Source organism: Columba livia, chromosome 24 (genome assembly GCF_036013475.1).
Source record: "Columba livia isolate bColLiv1 breed racing homer chromosome 24, bColLiv1.pat.W.v2, whole genome shotgun sequence".
NCBI classification, from domain to species: domain Eukaryota; kingdom Metazoa; phylum Chordata; class Aves; order Columbiformes; family Columbidae; genus Columba; species Columba livia.
In genome coordinates, this window is record NC_088625.1 from 4,771,493 (window position 1) to 4,790,073 (window position 18,581).

The 18,581-nt window shown below is 43.6% G+C and overlaps 1 protein-coding gene across 8 annotated transcripts in view; it reads right to left on the bottom strand.

The window, feature by feature from the left end:
- Nucleotides 1-18,581, bottom strand: part of GRAMD1B (GRAM domain containing 1B) — a 106,014-nt gene that overhangs the window by 76,643 nt on the left and 10,790 nt on the right. For 2 of the 8 annotated variants that reach the window (XM_065040528.1, XM_065040527.1), the window contains exon 1: nt 6,291-6,918. The exons of 1 other annotated variant lie outside the window; for it this stretch is intronic. In XM_065040528.1, the coding sequence (XP_064896600.1) occupies nt 6,291-6,652 (362 nt within the window). In that variant the 5' untranslated portion in view covers nt 6,653-6,918. Of the gene's footprint in view, nt 1-1,130; nt 1,150-6,290; nt 6,985-18,581 lie in introns of those variants that run through there. 5 more of the 8 variants (XM_065040530.1, XM_005509193.3, XM_065040535.1 and 2 more) reach the window with 5 other exon arrangements.

Here is an 18,581-nt window from a genome sequence, read left to right on the forward strand (position 1 = left end):
ACCTGGGCACCACTGGCTATGGAGTCGTGGCAACACGGCTTCAGCACAAACTGCACAGTCCCACCAGGGACACCGGGAACACCCGCCTGAGCACACCGGCTGTGCCAAAACCGCTGCCGGTACAACCTGAACCCTTCCAATCAAGCCAGTATGCATACACATTCTTGCTTCTACTGTACTGTACACAGACCTGCACATCACGTTGCCCAAAGGCACAGAAATACAAATACAATACCAAAGCCACCCAAATCACAAATCCTGGAAAAGGCTTAGAAGTTGATCTATAATCTTGTCTTCATACTTGCAAGGAATGACAAAATACAGCCAAACAGGCGGGGAAGAACTAGAACCACCAAGGAGCTCTGTGACCAGAGACATACCCAGCGCTGTGTGCTATTTTTTGCTACTTGTTCAGAACATGAGGCAGAAAACTGGTCCTTATTTTAAGAAAACAGAAAGGAAAGCAGGCTGAAGCTTGCAGAAGAAAGTGATCAGAGTTTATAAAATCCTCAAACAAATAAAACAGAAGTTGGCCTTTGAGGTTGGACACGCAAAACCACAAAACTCACAGTATATGGGACTTTCAGCTACAGATTTTAAGTATATGCTTGCACAGAAATCACAGACATGCCTCTTGTGTGGGCACGTACAGTTCCACAGAGCACACTTTGCTTGTGTTCCCATTGCACACTATAGAGTTCTACCATCAGAGCCAAGACAGGTAAACATTTTTACAAAAGCCTCTCAGCAAGGGGACATTTAATTCTCTGCTCCCACACCCACACAGTTAGTCACTCTTTTCTGAAGCGTCTCACTGCACAAAGAATCATCAGAGAATAAAAATTCCATATGGCTTCAAGCTATAAATCAACAGTGGGGTAAGAACAATTTACTCCAAAAGCAAATAAACATCTTCCTGCACTTCTGAGCTTAATTATGGCCCAGTGAACTGGTTTGGAAAGAGCGCAAAAGGAGCCGCACTGTCCCTCCTAATTCAAAGAAATTATCACCCTTTTGACAGGAGAAATCATAGCAGGGACTGTTTCTAATAACTACTTGTTTCTTCATAAAAAGCCTCCCACAAGACTTTGCCATTTCAATTCACATCAAGCAGATAGAACACAACTTACCCAAGGAGAATTCCCGATATACCGCAGCCCAACGATAGCACCTGCAATGCTGGTAACGCATGTGACAGTTCACTTCTGGACAGCTATACAAGATGAACCTTAGACCTTTTCATACTCACCCACCCATCATTAAATTTCTCTTTCAGAAAGTCCGTCCAATGAGGGTTTAAAAGTTAATGGAAGTCAGATGTTGCAACACACCACCTTACCCACTCGTCATCAGGGAACCCACAATTACAAGAAACTAAAACTCAGACTAGGAGAGTGAAATTAGGTTTTACTTGTCTATTTGATCGTATTCACCATGAGCTACGCTGCACTACAACAGAGTTGAGCATGGAAGCTTTGTAAAAGCTTGTGGGCTTTTCACACAAAGAAAGTCATTTCAGCAATCTGAACAGCAGACAGTGCAGCTGTTCCATTCCCTAAAATGTACAGAGTGGTTGAAATGCATAGTGTACTGGTTTACTCTGCTTTTCAGTCCATTGTAGGTTGAGTTGCTTGTAAGATGACAGCATTCCTTTGAGATGGCACAACAAATTACTGTTATATTGGAGATAATACAAGGATACAGGAAAGGTATGATTGGTATTGAAGAGTAATATAGGGGGAAGCTTTTAGATACAGTTTTGTATCCAGAGAAGGCTGATAGCTGGTTAAAAATCTAAGGAAATCAGCAAAGCAAGCTTATCTTACTCTAAAGCACAACAATTATACAGTTCAGCTTGGACAAGGTGAAATCTCTGGGTACACAGTGCGCCCCTTTCTCTCTTATAACTCCAAAGGCACTGAACATCACTTTAAGGCTTGTACCCTGCAGTTTGTCCTCAATTCTCATGCAGACTCCTAACATGACTTATTACTTTGGAAGCTGATGAAGAGTTTTCAGTACAGATTAACCCTGCCTTTGAACCATTACATCTTGGAAGAGTCAACCTCCACCACTCCTCCGCCTCACTGCTCCCAAACAATTTACCCAGGTACCCCAAGTACTAAATCAACGTTCTTCTGCTGACTGAACAACAGGCGTTCTGATCACACACCCCCCATTTATGGTGGAGATAAACCCCACAGTTTTGCACTATTTGAAAGGCTTCTGCATACTGAAGAAAAACTTGTTTTCTTAAAAACCTCAATTAACCAACTCCAGCTGCAAGTAAAACATGACAAATTGCAACCCATTTGCCTCTTCCATCGTGAAATCACTGTGGAGCTGTTGGTATCTCAACACAAATGAGATTTGAATACGATTTTTATCCCAACTTGAAAAAGCAAAAATGGCTTTACAATGCCAGTATGCACATATCACCACTTGCTGCAGCTGCTTCTTGTATTTCTAAGGAGAAGCCCCATTTCCTCTCCTCTAACCTAAAACTCAAACATAGTTTATGAGAGCCACAGTAACCGAGAACTACCACATTTACAGAGTTACTCATCTGGCAGCTTCATGGAACTGTATGGCATGAAATGAACCAAACCTCAGTCCTCCAAGCCTTCCGAGTTCTCTCCTTCATGACAAGCAGCACAGCACTGTAACAGTTTTCTCTTCATCAAGTACTTCTTCTGTTAGTAAATACTGCCACTGGTATTATCTGAAGACCACAGTTGTCTTTGGTTACATTTCCATTATGCTAGAGGCTCTATAGCCTTTTCTATGTACAGAATACATTCATTTTTAGCAATGTCAACAACTATAAGACCGTCTCATTCCCCATTGATCCAACAAAATGAACAAATTTTACATTATTTGGAGCACCAACATGTTAAATCCCATTACTAACTAGTCTGGTGCTGTGACTGATCCAATCTAACTTCTGGACAAGCTCTCAGAAAACAAAACAGGTGAACCTGGAGAGCTGGGGGCAAAGGGAGCTCTGGGAAGGACTGGAGGCATCGGGACACAACAGCTGCCAGGACCTCCTGCAAGGGCAAACTCAGCAAGGAATAACAACGGGAAAAAGATGATTCAAACCTTTTACCATCCTTGGCATTCTGGCTTATTTCTTCCCACAGCAGGGGAGCATGTTCAGATTACCACTAGTACAATCTCTGCTCAGCGTGAGCACCTCACAGGAAACTGTTGAAAAACACAATATTTACTATAGCTCAACTATTACTTACATACTGTTCTTGAGCATTCACATGAACCTAAATCAGGCAGTGATAGCGCAGGGCCCCCTATTTACTCTCAGCTTCTGCCAGTGCAAGGGTGGAAGCACAGGATCTCATTCCAACACTGATTTTAGGCTGAAATGAGAGCAGTCCTTTAAGCCCAAGTGGTTTTTGCCTTACACATCAAGAATCACACGCAGTTGCAGAGATTACTAGCGAGGGTGGCTTTAAGTAGTGAATAATAAATTAAAGCAGATACAGTCTCACATCCCCACATCAATAATGCATGTTCATTACATGCATAGCAAAATGCTGACAGATTGCATCTCCTGACCTGTGTGGAAAGGCACGTCATCACATCTTAATGAAAAAATCTGAGCACAGTTCATACTTCGGAAAGCTGCATGCAGGTAAATAACTTCTATCATTACGTGGGTGGTAAATGATGGATGAGGAATACAGATTATAAAATCATCCTATTTATCATCAGTATAGGCCTCTAGAGTACTGAACTTGCAGTTCGGATCATCAAGCTTTTGAACACGGACAAGTTACAGGTAAAGTCCTACCCCTGGGAAATGGCTTCTTCCTGCTCTTTCACCTTGAACAAAACCGTGTCATAGGCAAGCAAGGCTCTTCCATGCCATCTCAGCTGTCTAATGAAAAGAAAAACAGTCCGTCTTCTGCTCTAACAGTCACCTAACAGCTCTTCGAGAACCAGCAGGTAAACAAACCTTAACAATATCCAGGCTAACAACTAAGCAGTGCTACAGAATGTTTTACAGGCTGGAGTCTGGATGAAAAAAGCAGCCAGCCTTCACCAGACCTTGAGCATTACAGGCAGCCTTTGAGTCCTGAAAGCATTTGTTTATTCACTTGGATGCCTACTGTATGCTAATGGTCACAGAGCTATTGCTGTTGCTCAGGGGCATGCAAGGCGCACATGCATCACTGGAAGAAGTCAGCTGGTGCAGTTTGCTCTCAACTAGCAGCTCTCCTGGGAAAAGCCTGTCCCAAACAGGCAGATGGTTGGCTACCTAACGGGGTAAAGGTTATGGACTCAAAAAAACCCCAATTTGTTACTTGATAACAGTTTAACTAGAAAGAGGGAGTGACTGGAAGGAAACCACAGGCTGATGGCTGCCCCCTTTACCTGGTGAAATTTGGCAAGTGTACCGGCACTCCTAGCCGATGTACGGCACACTGACCACATCGAGAATGCCTGTTACGATGGTGTCACAGTTCACCAGCTGGACAGTTCAAGCTCCATCATCCTGAGACAGGGCTTGGTGGAAAAAACACTGAAGTGCTTCAGCCTTCGCTCTAGTACAGCAGTTCCTGCTGCCCTTAAATGAACAGTACGGTAAATGACATTTCCAGCATCTGTTGCAAACAGGAACATCATAATACAACGGCAGCAAGAACCAGTGCTCCAGATGACCAAGTCTAAAGTAGGGGAAGATAGGCAGTATTTATTCACTTTACACAAAGCCAGCTTCCTGCCCTGCTATTTTAGAACAGGCGTTCTTATGTAACAGCCTCGGGGCACAGCAATGTTTGCCCCACAGTGCTAGCTGCTAGTCCTTCAAATCAATGCCACAAAACCTTTAGGGTTCATCACTCTTTCTGTGACTCCCCACAGATTCTGCTTTCTCTGTGTTGTTTCCAAGCCTTCTGAGTTTTGAAAGCCCAGTGATCATCTCCACGCCACAAGCCCAGAGGCTCAGCACAAAGTGACGGGCAAACTGCTTTTTCTTTTGGCTCCAGACTAGAACAGGACAAGATCGATTTGAAAATATCCTGTTTCCCACTGCATACGGGATAGATTTGGAGCCTTCTACACAAGAAAGGAGGTGCCATGCTGACTTTGGTATGCTAATGCCTCCTAATCCATCAACCACTTCAGCTCATTGCCAGTCACCGCTTTACAAACATAATCAGGGCTAAGGCAGAAATGTCTTAATGATCCACATTATTGGAGTGGACATCAGAAGAAGAAAAATCTGTCCTATAAACACTGAAGCCAGTAAGTCAACCTAGTACCTTGGGTGCAGAGAGAGTACGAGAGGAGGTTTTGTATGGAAGTGCAGTACATACCTTCAGGCATAAACCCAACATGAACTGCATGGGAGTTGCAGAGTACCAAAAGAAAAACTGGCCCACATTAAGCTCATATAAGGATTTATAATACACTCATTTCTTGGAGCAACTTCACAAGGATCTTGTGTATTTCTGGCCTTCAGGAAAGGTAGGTTGTTCCACTCTGACATGCGCGTTGTAGACCCTGATTGCATCTGCAGAGGGTTACAGAAGGTATAGCTTGTTCTTTGTATGGCCACATAATAACTTCCTAGGGATTCATTTTCCTGTGTTGACAAGCTCTTGGAGGTCTTTATGAACAATTAGTCCCCTTTTGAGCTGAAGGACTGAGTGACTTTCAAGTCTGTAAAGCAGCCAAGAGCTGAACCCAGACATCTTGACATGGAAACCCACCTACTAGACACAAGGCTCCTTTGTTTCTCTCTCCTGTCTTCACATTCTCCCGGTATCACCTACTGGACTGAGGATTTCAGACAACGTCTCAGCACTAGGAATGACCAACACCAAAAAAATGCTGAAAAAGGTTTGTCATCATCACTTTCTATCCTGGTAATCCCAACTGAGAGGTCACCTTCTCTCTCTCAAGAGTCTCCTCATGACACCTTAATAAAGTTAAGTCTCATCACTGATACTTTCAGGGCAGGCTCCCTCAGGAGTTCTTTTCACTGGCTGTGTGCTACCTGTAGAAGGGACGCAGAGGACCACGCACAAGGACAGATCCTAGCACTACCATTTCTAACAGACCTGCTGCTGGCACGTAAGGATTATGCCATTTGGTCTGTCATCGGCATGTCTGGTTACAACTACATTACCCATTCCAGTCACTAGTTGAGGACATAGTCCCAACGAGAAGTACGCAAAGATCCCTAGGGGAACAACAGACCCTCCCTGCCTGTTGCAGACAGGCTCTTCTTGGAAGCACGGAAGGGAAAGTGGCCAAAAACATACCTGCTCTCACTGTATTCCTTCTTCTCTCTCACACGCAGCCACTTCCGAAGGAGGAAGCGCTTGCGCCGCGGGGAGGCACTGGGTGTGGAGCAGTTGGACCAGGGAGTGTCCTCGTCACTGGAGGGGGTGATCTCAATGGATGGGAGCTGCAGGTATTCCTTGCTGGAGGAAGGAGTATCCTGATACCTGTCGGCCTCCAGGCTCTGCTCCTGCACATTCTTCATCCGCCTCATCTTGAAGCGCTTCCTGCGCAGGGTTGGGGTGGACGAACTGGACCAGGCAGGGCCACCCTCCAGCACCTGCTGCTCTGGGACTTGCAGTGCTGGGAGCTGCAGGGTTTCTGTCATATTGGCAGCTGGCATCAGATGCCCTTTCTCTTTTGCTCCCACCCACAGGCACACTAGCTCTGATCTCGGTGTAAACCACACCACAAAACTACAACTTGCCTTCCTCCTCCCTCACCCAGTCCAGTACTGCCCTCCCTCTCAAGCAGGAAACCTCATGTTCTTCACGTGCTTTCATTTAAACAGCAGGGTAGGGAGGGGATGTTCAGGACACAGAGATGCCACAAAGGAAGCCAAGTTTCAAGTTTCTTTTCTCCTCTGCTCTACAAAACGGAGTCCGTCCCCTGCTGGGTCTCTCTCTCAAAGCAGTGGGTTTAGCACCGAGACACGGGTTGTCAGCAATGGCTTGGCTCACTTTCGGCTTCCCCCACCCACCCCCCCGCCTTTGCCTTCTGTCCTCTTTGCCTAATGTTGGCTCAGGAAAGCAAATCTCCTGGGGCTGTGCTAGGAAACTCAGCTGTGGTCTTCTCAAGAGACGAAGCAAGCATGGAGTGGAGCGGCGTGGAGCTGTGAGGAGGTCAGAAAGAGAAACAAAGAGAGGGAGGGAAGCAACAATACTAGATAAAAATCAGGAGGAAGAGTAGGAGGAGCAGCCTGTTCTTTTTCTGTAGTGGGTAAAATATAGGCAGGCAGCTGTTGCAAGTGTAACTGCGCTCTTAATCCCAAGAGACAGGGTTTAAATTACCAAATATGCTGCTGCTGCAAATCAACCAAATGAAAAAGCGGCAGAAGGGATAACAGCCCTCTGTGGAAACCAATTGGGCAGGCTTTCCACCTGCCCCACCTCCTGCTCAGACAGCCCACCCTGCGGAGGAGCAAACGCAGACTTTCAGGTTTCTTTCACAACGAGGGGGGTTTTATCCCCATTGACTGCTCCCCTAAAAGACAAAGGAGAGGGACTGAGGAACAGCTACAAAAGGCAGCAGCAGCCGGCAGCATCAGAACTGGAAGGCTGTTTGATTTTTTAGCTCAGGTTCACACAAGTGAAAGCTGATAAAAGTTCTTGGAGAGCAATGCTGCTTCCAAAATGACAGTGGATGACGGATGGGTTCAGGTCCAGGAACCAAAGACACCACATAAAGACAATTAGACACACAAAACATTTCAGACCAGGGGAAAGACACATACTACATGGAAGATTCCCAGCCATTTATTATGCTAAGGAAACTAATAAGGGTCAAGCACTGGGAGGAATAGCAGCCTAAAGACAAGCCTTGCAAAATTCTGGTAAGGAGACCAAGTCAGGAAAAACAGTGTGACGTTGTCCATTGAGATCCCCAAATTTTACTGATTGCTCCTAAATTAAGTGGTATTATCAAGTGGGAAGACCGACATAGAACTTCTCTAAGGGAGTGACTAGAATTCAGCCGTGTACATTTCAAGCATGCTGTCAGAGAAAAAGCATCTCTAAATCAACCTGACACAGCTTTAGTTTTCATTGTTCAACTGCCTGAACCTTTAAAAATATTACTTCCAAGTTAGAAAATATTTGTAAACCCAAATCAAAATAGTTGTTCTTGCATGGACTGCCTCAGTTTTGTTTGAAAACAAACTTCACAGGAACTTTGAACATCAAACCTGCCATCTAGGACACAGAGAACTCGCTGTGGCAGAAAGGGAAGATTCATAACAGGAGGAACAAGGGGGAATGAAACATCTCAATTATATGTTTTGGTTAGTTTTAGGTTTTCAATCCTCAATGGCAAGATTCTACTTTGTTGTACCGTCCTTTTCACTCTGCTCATCCTGTAACCTAATAGCTAGAGTAACTCTTCAATTTCCAGAGCTCCTGGCACCTTGGTATCTATGCAGCAAGTACACACACGATCAGAACGCCTTCTACAAACACCCACTTCAACAGAAGAGCCAAGTGCAATAACAGGGTTTTTCAAGTCCAAGAAACAAAACCCTACAGATTACACAGAACGCCACTATTCCAAATGTGAAGACTTGCAGGAGTAGCTGTGCATCCTCTCTGCCTTTCAAAGGCAGAGACCTTCTCTTCCTCCCCTGCAACACAGAGAAATCTGATGACTTCAGCCACCTGTTGCCATGATTTCTTTCATGTGGTCACACATTCAGAAGTCACTTGCACATAATATATTACCAGCTACCCACTAACACAGAGAATTAGCTTTCATCTTCTTCCTGTAGCATCTGGAAATCAAAACCCCACAATATCATTCCTAAATTTTAACAAAGTATGTGCAACTTTGCAGAAGGGCTCAGTAGCCCTTTGGAGACTATCTAAACAAGTTTTGCTCCGTGTATTAACCACCTTAATCTCGTGTGAAATCTTTTATCAACTATGCAAGATTCTCCTTTATTTGCAGAAGTGCAAATAAGGGTCACAGTTTGCACTTCTGCGTGATTTCTTCAGCAATAAACAGTAGACACTGCAAACCCTCAAAGTCCTCACAGACTATCTAATTAATGAATAAGAGACTCGCACTACTTTGGCCTGGGCAATAGCAGCATTTGGTAATCACTTGTTTCAGCAAGGAAAAACTGGCCCTTTCACCAGCCTGCTCTTTGTTGCCGGTACCATTTCTTCACCCTCAGCCTCTCTGAACACCAGCGGAACTCAACAATACAGGGGATCCTTCCCCACCCCTTCACCTGAACACAATTCTCAGGCTGTGCTGTGACAGTCCTTCCACTGAGGACAGGGTACACATGCATGACGACTACCCCTTTAATTCCAAGTACTTCGCTGATTAGTAAGCACCACTTATTTGCACTCCAACATTCTCAGCGTATTTCTATTTTAGCGAGAGGATGCTGGCCACCTGTCTGATGTTCTTCACAGAAAGAGAAGCTATGTAATGAGAGACAGCTCAAACACCGGACCCACACAGTGAAAAATACCAAGCACGATCAAGCTCTATTTCTGTACAAATCACAACAGCACATTTTATTTCCAGGAGAGCCTGTGTGTTGCTAGATCCTTGTTTAATAACCATTCCTGTAGTTTAACGACCTAATGACAGTTAATTCCTTCAGGCAGTACTTTTCCTCAAAGATAGCAAGCAAAACAAATTAAATCAGTGTCATGACTTTGTAAGAGTAATTTACCAGAAGATGGCAACAGGACAAAGCTTCCACGACCTTGTTCTCAGTTTGAGTTTTCTTTACAACTTCAAACTGAAGTGAATTATGTGGCTCTGCCTATTAACACTGCTCAAGACCTCTCGCTTGAGCATCCGAAAGGGAAACTTATTTATTCTCGTAACTTTATGGACGGGGATCTAAGGCAGATCAAATCAATTCAAGTCCCTCACGAAACAGAACAACTCCTTAGAATGAATTTTTCTAGGAGCTTGGCATTTGGTTTGTACTACACACATCATATACAAAGGAAGCAAGAGGCCTCTGTCCAAATTTCTCTACCTGCACAGCACCTACCTAATGGGTCACAGCACACACCATTAACCACGGCAGAACAAGCCTCTGAGTACAAAAGGTCTCTGAACAGTTCATTCTTCCCTCTCCAGCTAAAATACCTGTTGCACTAGCTCAGGTCAGTCAAGTTTGCCGTATTTAACGCAGAGCTGCACAAGGAAACGTGCACACCAGCTCAAGGAACACAAGCACACTAAAAAACACTCAACTATTTGTCAAGAGAAATCCCATTGCCCACTCAGGTGTGAGAAGCTCACCCAGTTCTCATTAAAAAGTTGAATACACCTGAGTGCACAGGTGTGAAACAGCTGATAAACGCCCCTGCAATACACTAAGGAATGTAGCAGATCCTTTACGTCTCAGCAGCAGTCATTACAGCTACTGCCCAAACATGACACACAATGCTCCCAGCTACATCTTGCCAGCAGCAATCTGTTACTGCTTTTTTACTTGCTAAGGCTAATGTTGCCTTTGCTGCAGAGTATGTTACACTGCTAATGCACACTGCTAAATATACACACGATTTCAAGTGCCACACAGTCTCTCACTGACCTAGTTCCAAAGATTTGCAGAGGATCAGTCTAATGGTCATCTTTTAAGGAAATAGCTCAGAACTGTCAGGTTACATTGCGATTGCTAGAGAGCTGCTTCCCACATTTCCCCTCCAAATTATCATTACGACACTCTTGTGAGACTTCTGGGAAAAGCAGGATCAAACTCCGCACTCGGTTTAGGTCAGAGTCAAGGGCTTTGGGGGGAAACTTCAATCCGCCCAGACTGTGCTCTAGTTCATCTATCCCCACAGCTACAAACACCAGTAATGACCATAAACTAAAAAGTTTCCTTTGGTTTGTTGCCTTTTTAATATAAAAGCAGCCACAGAAGTAAATAGCTGATACGTCTTCAGCTGTTTGGGTTTTTATGTAATGTTGAATACTGTTTCCCATTTCTATGTACCAAGACTTACCCAGCAGGCCCGTTAGATTTGAGTGGCACTCAGAGGTTTCAGCTGTGATCTCGGTGGGCACAGTTTGCACCACACATCACCCTTCCCACCCTGTGAACAGTCTGAGCAATTCACACAGCATTGCAACCAGTGTAACAGTCTTCTTGAAAGGCTTTACTTTTCCTTCAAGCCAGGGAGATGAGGCATGAGCGAGATTACTGCTGAGACTGGTTATCAGGGTTCCTGGGATGCAATCTGACTTCTCTGTCCTTCAGGGAAAGCCATTTCACATTTTGTCTCAATTTCCTTGCAGATAAAATTGAGATTAAGATAGCTGCCTAATGTGTTAGCACCGTGTAAGTTTAATTAAAGAAAGTACATAACTCACACAGCAATCTTCAAAAGACAAAATGTACAGTCCTGCAGACGTGAAGAGTGCATCTGAGCTAACAGAGCTGAAAATTCCACGTCCTGTCACCAAGAAGAGTACAGACAAATCATCCATTTCAACGTGGTGAATAGAAAATTAGGTAGTTTATTCTTTCTCCTTCATTAGAGCTGAAGCGTGCATTCAGCCTGACTGCTTGTGATCCAGAAAACAGGGCTTTTTTTGCCACCTAAAGAAATTTTAGAAAAAATAGCATCTTAAGTTCACATTACGAAGTCCGTTTGTCTCACCATCTGACCTGTGACTTAAGTGAAGCATCCACAATGGAGCACTTGTTCGACCTGAGGTTTTTGGACATGTCTCTACAGTAAGACGAGCTTTACGCTTGGTCGGGCTTTCTGAAGTTCACAGAGCCCCTGAAATCCCAGCATGGCAGAAGCAGAGCAGTGGTGGGGGAGCCTTCACCCACGGGAGCCTGCTGCTCCCTAGTGCCCCAGGAGCCGCCGGCACTTAACAGCCTGGCTTGTGCTGCACGCTCGGTTTGCTTTTAAGATGCTGTTAAATACAGGTACACAGTCACCTATTGATCCTATTCACCCACTTGGGGAACTGCATTTGTTAAAATATGACCCGCCGCCAATCTTAAGTGTGTATAAAGTAGGAGGGATCGAGAACATCGGGGAGGTGTGTGGAAATAGTGTGATTTCAAGGCATCTCTAATTTCAACTGTTTGTCTTTAAACATGGTTTTTGTTTTGTTGTACATTTTAAAGACTGAACTAATAATTTACAAGCAGAACAACATCTTATTCTCAGGGTCAAATTCCAGCTGCTGTGAGGGCTGAGGGGAAAAAGGCAGTTCCAGCAAATGATGTCCCTACACTTGGAACATAACCAGAAAACAGGCAGAGATGAAATCTTTGAACTGTTAATTTAGTTTCCAAAGTTCTGACTCTGTTACCAAATTATTCAGCCCCGACTCAGCATGAGTCAATAACCTCTGCAGGAATGAATCTTTAGTTCCTCACAGAATCTTTTCATTAGTTATAAATATATCTGCCACTCATTCTTGCCTGCATGCAATTTTACTCCCACTTCTTCCCAGCCAACCTGTATTAGATCCAAGCAAACAATGACACTTATTAGATTATTTTTGTTAATTATATTTCTGGGCTTCTCATCAATTTGCCTATGGCTAAACTGCACAATGACACCTTTATAAAGCTGTAATAAAAAGAAGCCAGATGAAACAGAAAAGAAAAAGCCCCAGTAAGGAGAAGCCCAGTGAGGCATGAGATAAATGTCTGTCTTTATTATACTGGAATCTGGCGATCTCCTACTTCAGATAAATTGGTGTCCCTGTGAATAACATCCATAATTAAATCTATGGCACAGAGCTTATTTAAGTAGTTAATTTGAATCTAAAATAACCAATGGGCTTTAAAATTATGCGTTGCTAAAATGGTATCGATAGCACTAGAACAACTGCCAATTGCCCAACGCCATTCCTGAAGGCTGAGAAAGCAGCAAACCTGTTGCCATCTTTTTGGGACAGAGCCAGGGGACCTGTTGATCTTTCTTCTCTTCCAGTACAACTTGGTCTGCCTCCAAAGAGAATGATCCTGTATTTCATCCCCAAGATCGGACCTGTTGCATCTTAAATATTTATACAAACATGTGTCGTTGTCTCCAAAGTCATATCAGTGAGTTTTAAGTCATCCCTTGTTTTAAGCATGTTGGAAAGCAAATGCTTAAAGTTCGTGAGCTGCTTCGACCACTATATAGAATTACCATTTGAATCCCACTGAAAGTCTGCAGGTAGCAAATTAATCTCCAGTACAGCACAGGTAATTAATACTTCTACCAGCTTTTCCCTAAAAAGACCATAAGGCTTAGAGGGGAAGAGATTTGTTCATACTCGTATTTTTGTTCTGCATAGTCACAGCTCAATAGGATTCAGATAATCCTTGAATCTTATAGGAATTTCACCAGCTTTCAGTGAAATTCATACTCCCATACTGAGCAGGTTTTTTGGATAAGAATAATTGCTAATGAACCTTTTACAAGGTACTTGTGCTCAGTGAAATAAATTGCTGTGCAGACATCGTTACCCCTTTTTTCCTAATTTAGATGGACAGACAAATCATGTATAAGAATACCTATGCAAAGAGTTGCACGTCCAAGACTACAAAAATAAATCTCCTAACACGTCAGATCAAAATAATCTGCCCATTTAGTCTAAAATATAGCACTTAATAACAAGGCAGAAGCCCAGACAGATGGATGAGCAGGCTGAGTCTCTCCCCCTCAAGAAGTGAGGATTCAACAGCATCTGCTCAAGACATCCAGAAGGTTTCTGTCACACAAATAAACATAATCATCATCTGTCAGTCCCCAATCACTCCAGCAAACTCACATCCATGAAGAATTGAGATTCTTAGCTCTAGGAAAACCAGCCCTTCTCCAGAAGAACGACACCCAACTTGTGAACACACAAGTCAGCACTGCCTGGCAGTAGAGAATCTGCATCTCTAGGCACTGCTGGCTGGCATTGCCCACATAAAACTCAATCCGCTGCAGGAATTAGATATTTACTTAACATCACATAGTACAAACACTTTCAGCAGGTGCTTACACAAACCATTTTCTCATATGAAGCTAGGGCAAAATATTAAGACTGCAACAAGGGAAAACCACAAATGACTTGTCTAAGGACTTAAAAAAGAAACAAAACCAAAAGCACAACCGCCACACACTCTTGCTACAGGAATCAAAAGAAAGAAGAAATCAACCAAGATGTAAAATTAGAGCACCACGTTGCAGTGTTCCCTTTCCCTAGAACAAAACGCCCCAAGACAGCACTGCAGCTGTTTATAGGTTGACACGAGCTGAGTCAGCGTATCTCAGCCTCCTTCCCCCGCCACAGCCGGCCTTGTGCTGCCAAGAGGCCTGGGAGCAGCACAGGCTCCATTTCAGACACTTGTTCTTAACTGTGACAGCAGCGGATGTGACACTCATCTGCCTCATTTACCGTGCAGAATTTGGATACCACTAATCTAAGTCTGTTATTAAGGTGGGATGCTCAGTGCTGTCAATACGAATTGCAGGAAGGCGGTGGACATCCAACACCGACTGCAGCAGAGGGATCGGCAGTGAAAACCATCAGCAAGATGTGCCGAGAGTCCCTTGTTGCACCCCAGGGAAGACGTGAGCATTTCCTGCCAAAGCTGCATCAACTGTTCCACACAGCATCCTAAACCGTTAACAATCGGGAAAGTGAATTCTCTTTAGCCATCATTCTACTGACGAACACGTCATCACTCTTGTTTCAAGAGCATACAACAGTTCCCATTTGGTTAAATATTCTTTGGGCCCCACCTCCCTCCAAAACAACAATTCAAGAGAAAGCAGAACACATTCAGCTACATTTTTAATGTGTGTTATCATAAGCTTCTCCAAGACACAAAACCCGCTTATTTCTTGTGTTCTAGCCACATACACATAGCAAACTTCCCTCAGAGCATTTAAAGATGTGCATTTACTGGGGTGTGAACATGTCCACCCACCTCAGATTTTACAAAGTTATCAAGGGGAACAGTTCAAGAGATCAGCACATTTCAAACAAACATCAACTATTAAGACCAAACCCAAACTGAAGCAGTTACCCAGCCCTCTCGGAATCAGTTTACAAAGGCATTTTATGTTTTTAACACTGAAGACTGAGCCAGCTGTCCACACAATAGTTAGAAAACATCAGCATAATACAAGTTATTCATTTAGTGTTGCTTATGTACTTTGCAAATCAGACCAATTACTTCAGAATGCTGACCATATACCTCAACATACATTATAACTCCATGTCCCTGTGGAACAGAGTAGTATATTCAACTGAAAACCGTGTGCAGGGCTAGTTTTTATAAACATACAGCAGCATTTTCTTCAGTAGCTATTTTACAGTGCATTTGCATTACTGCAGCCCACAACAACCACTTCTTAGGTGCCAGAAAACACCCATAACATACCTTGAAATCCATACGACAGTATTTAAGTCATTTCACCTGTATATCGCTGGTCAAGAATCCCCATTTTGCAAAGCTGACCTACATAACATTATAATGCTTTCTCTGTATAGCACTTTGACACTTCAATTCCACTAGCAGACTCCTCCGCACTCATTACAGTTTCCTTCAAAAAGATATCAAGGAAGCTGTTCTGTACAGCCTCACATGAAAAAACAAGCTACAATCAACAAGCCTGTTTACTACCCACTGTTGCACATCCTCTGCTCACACTTTCCTCCTTTCTGGTAGCTGATACTTGTTTGAGCTGAAATGACTAAGTTTAAGTAGTTACATGCTCAGTAAGTAGGTTATACATTTTAAAGAGCCAGTATGAAATGCACATGGTCGTGCAGCACTTACGGGGTTAAACCAACAGCAGAGAGCACAGGCAGTCTTCTGTGGCTGTCTTCAGCAGGGACACCTCTAAGGCACAGCACTGGATTCATTTCACACCTTTGGGAGCTGCAGGGGTGCTGGAGGAAAGGCACACTCCATATGGATTTGTGTGTGGACAGAAAAGAGGGAGTGGGGGAAGTGGAATAGGGAGGATCGCCAGATCATAGGAAATCCTGCTGAGTAAAGTATGAGAATCAGGCAGGATCTTCTTTGGCTCTCTGAACGTCCCGTCCCTTCCCACCACTATCCTAAGAGCGGTTTCAAAGCCAGAGGCAGTACACAACAGGACTATGACTAACAAAGTTCACATTTATAACACTGGCCCTAATCTGTCTGAAAAGGCAGTAAATTAACAGCTTGCTCTGGCATTCCAGCAAGCGCAAAAAGCAACTGCAAGCAGCAACTGCTACTAGAGCAGCTGCCACAAGGACCAGGAGGAGACTGAGCAGCTGCCAGGTGGGCACACACTGAGGAGGAGAAGAGAAGCCCCTCACATTGGGCTTCCCCTAAGCAGCAGCTTGACTGCTGCATCTGTTTTTAGGACAGAAGGCAGCGACAGATGTGAGAGGAGATGGTCTTACAAAGAAAACACTGAAGACAACTTTTCAGAAGTGACTAGTGATTCCACACATCCTTTTTCGCTCTAGAAAGGGTCAGCAGTCTGGATGTGTAAAAACTGGGATAGGCCTGAAGGAGTTTCTCCGCTCCTCCCAAGAATTATCAGTTGGACTGCAGCGGGAATTGGGCTTCCATGCAAGTTTCTTCACTTCCAGGTGCTGCTTATGAAAATACACACACAACAAGAGCAGAAAGTGAACTGAAGCTCTGCATGTGAAACAACAGCTGTCTGTAACCCAAGGAGCAAAGACACATTAATATTAAACTGATCCCTTACTAGGACACGCTCCATATTAGTCACTTTCAATTCGAGAAAAGGCAAGTGACAATAATACAAAGAGGTACAGTTTCCTAACAGAAGACTCAAGGCACGCATTTCCCAAGGTTCACATCATTTTTCTGCAGGCATTTCTTTAATATAATAGTTGATAATCCACCCCCTGACACTCAAGCACTTCAGCCCAACTCACAAAATTTGCCACAATCTACCATCTTATTTGTGAGTCACTAGCAAAGCCTTTCCATATTCCTCTCAGGTAATACCACTGAAACGCAACTTCTAGTCACTGAACTGACATACATACCCAGGGCTAAGTTTCTTAGGAGAGTTTCTGGCACCTTTTCCTTCTGTAGGATTCTTCAAAGGATCTTTAAAGATTAAAGCTGTAGGATGTGATCCAAAAATCACTACAAGCAGCAAAACCTCTCATCAACTCCATCAGAAGTAAAACATCTCTAGAAGTGGATGCACCCATATGAAGGACCTGCCTGTTCTTGACTACTTGCCTTAAGTGACACTAATATCAGATCAGTAAATATTGTTAACTATACTAGGTTCTTTTCACCTCCAATCAGTTCAAATTCAAACAGCTGGCTGGGGGGCAGGGGCACTGAGGACAGAATGTGGCACAGCTGTCCTTCAGGTAGCTTAAGACCTGCCTTGGTCTTTTCCCCTAAAATGTCTCGTGTCCTTTTCTAACCAGCTCCCATCCCGATTCTTTGTAGGAACCCCACAGATCAGACTCTGCCGTTTCACCTGCAGCCATTTCCTACCTCTGCTCTGGTTCCAACACAAATGAGCTCTGCTTCCCGACACTCCTGAAACTGCACAATTCTGTTGGTGTTGGCCTTCACAGAATTTATAGTGAGTATTTTACCTCCTTCCTCCCCCCAATACCGCAAGTTCAAAAGAAAAAGCTTTTTTCTCTAGATATACAGTTTATTTTTAAATAATTTTTATTATTTTACAAGCTCTATAAATATTAAAAACAAAAGCTGATGATTTACAGGACTTATTACTATCTTTCTACAAGACTGACGTTGAATGAAGTTACATTACACCACTCACTGCTGATCTCAAATGTCTTAACTGTGTCGATGCTGTGTAGAGCTGTAAAGTTTAACTGTTCAAAATTCCTTTTTTTAACTGTAACTTGCAGAGTTTGAGCTTTATTAAGTCAAGCAGTCCCTCAGGCTTTTTTCCACAATATCTGACATAGCTAGAAAACTAATAAGGCCATGAACACTGCCATCCTGTGTGTTATGAGCATCCAACCATACATGGGGCTTCCCAAGAATCAGGTCTTACTTGCTTCAGGTATCATGGGATCTTCCCTCCTCAGATGTTGCCATAGAAACCTCAAATTATGTCTATAGGGGAGCACGAAAAAGGTTTCCTAAGGTATGGATGAAATAGCTCCATGGAAACAAGCCCTGACTGTCAGAGGAGATGAAGGGAAGGAGTTTGTGTGGGAAGACACCAAGATGATGATCATCATCTAAATGTGTGAAACAAGAGCCCTGCAAACCAGACAAGCTGTTATTCAAGTATCTGCCTACTTCACGACCAGCACTGAGACCGAATGGCGTAAGAACTCCTGGTGTATTTAAGATTAGTTGTTGGCCAGTGATTCCAGTGCCCACAGGCACTGGAGATGTACCAGTAGCTGTCTGTATGGCTATAACACACCATGCCACAACTAAACCTAGGAGCCAGTCCAGGGCAACCTGGCAAAACCAAATATGACACAAGATACAAAAGGTTAGAAGAGGTCCATAAGTTCACATAAACACACCCCTCAAGTATTCTCCACCTTACAAAAATCTGCTCTGAAAAAAAAAAACTATGAAGAGATTT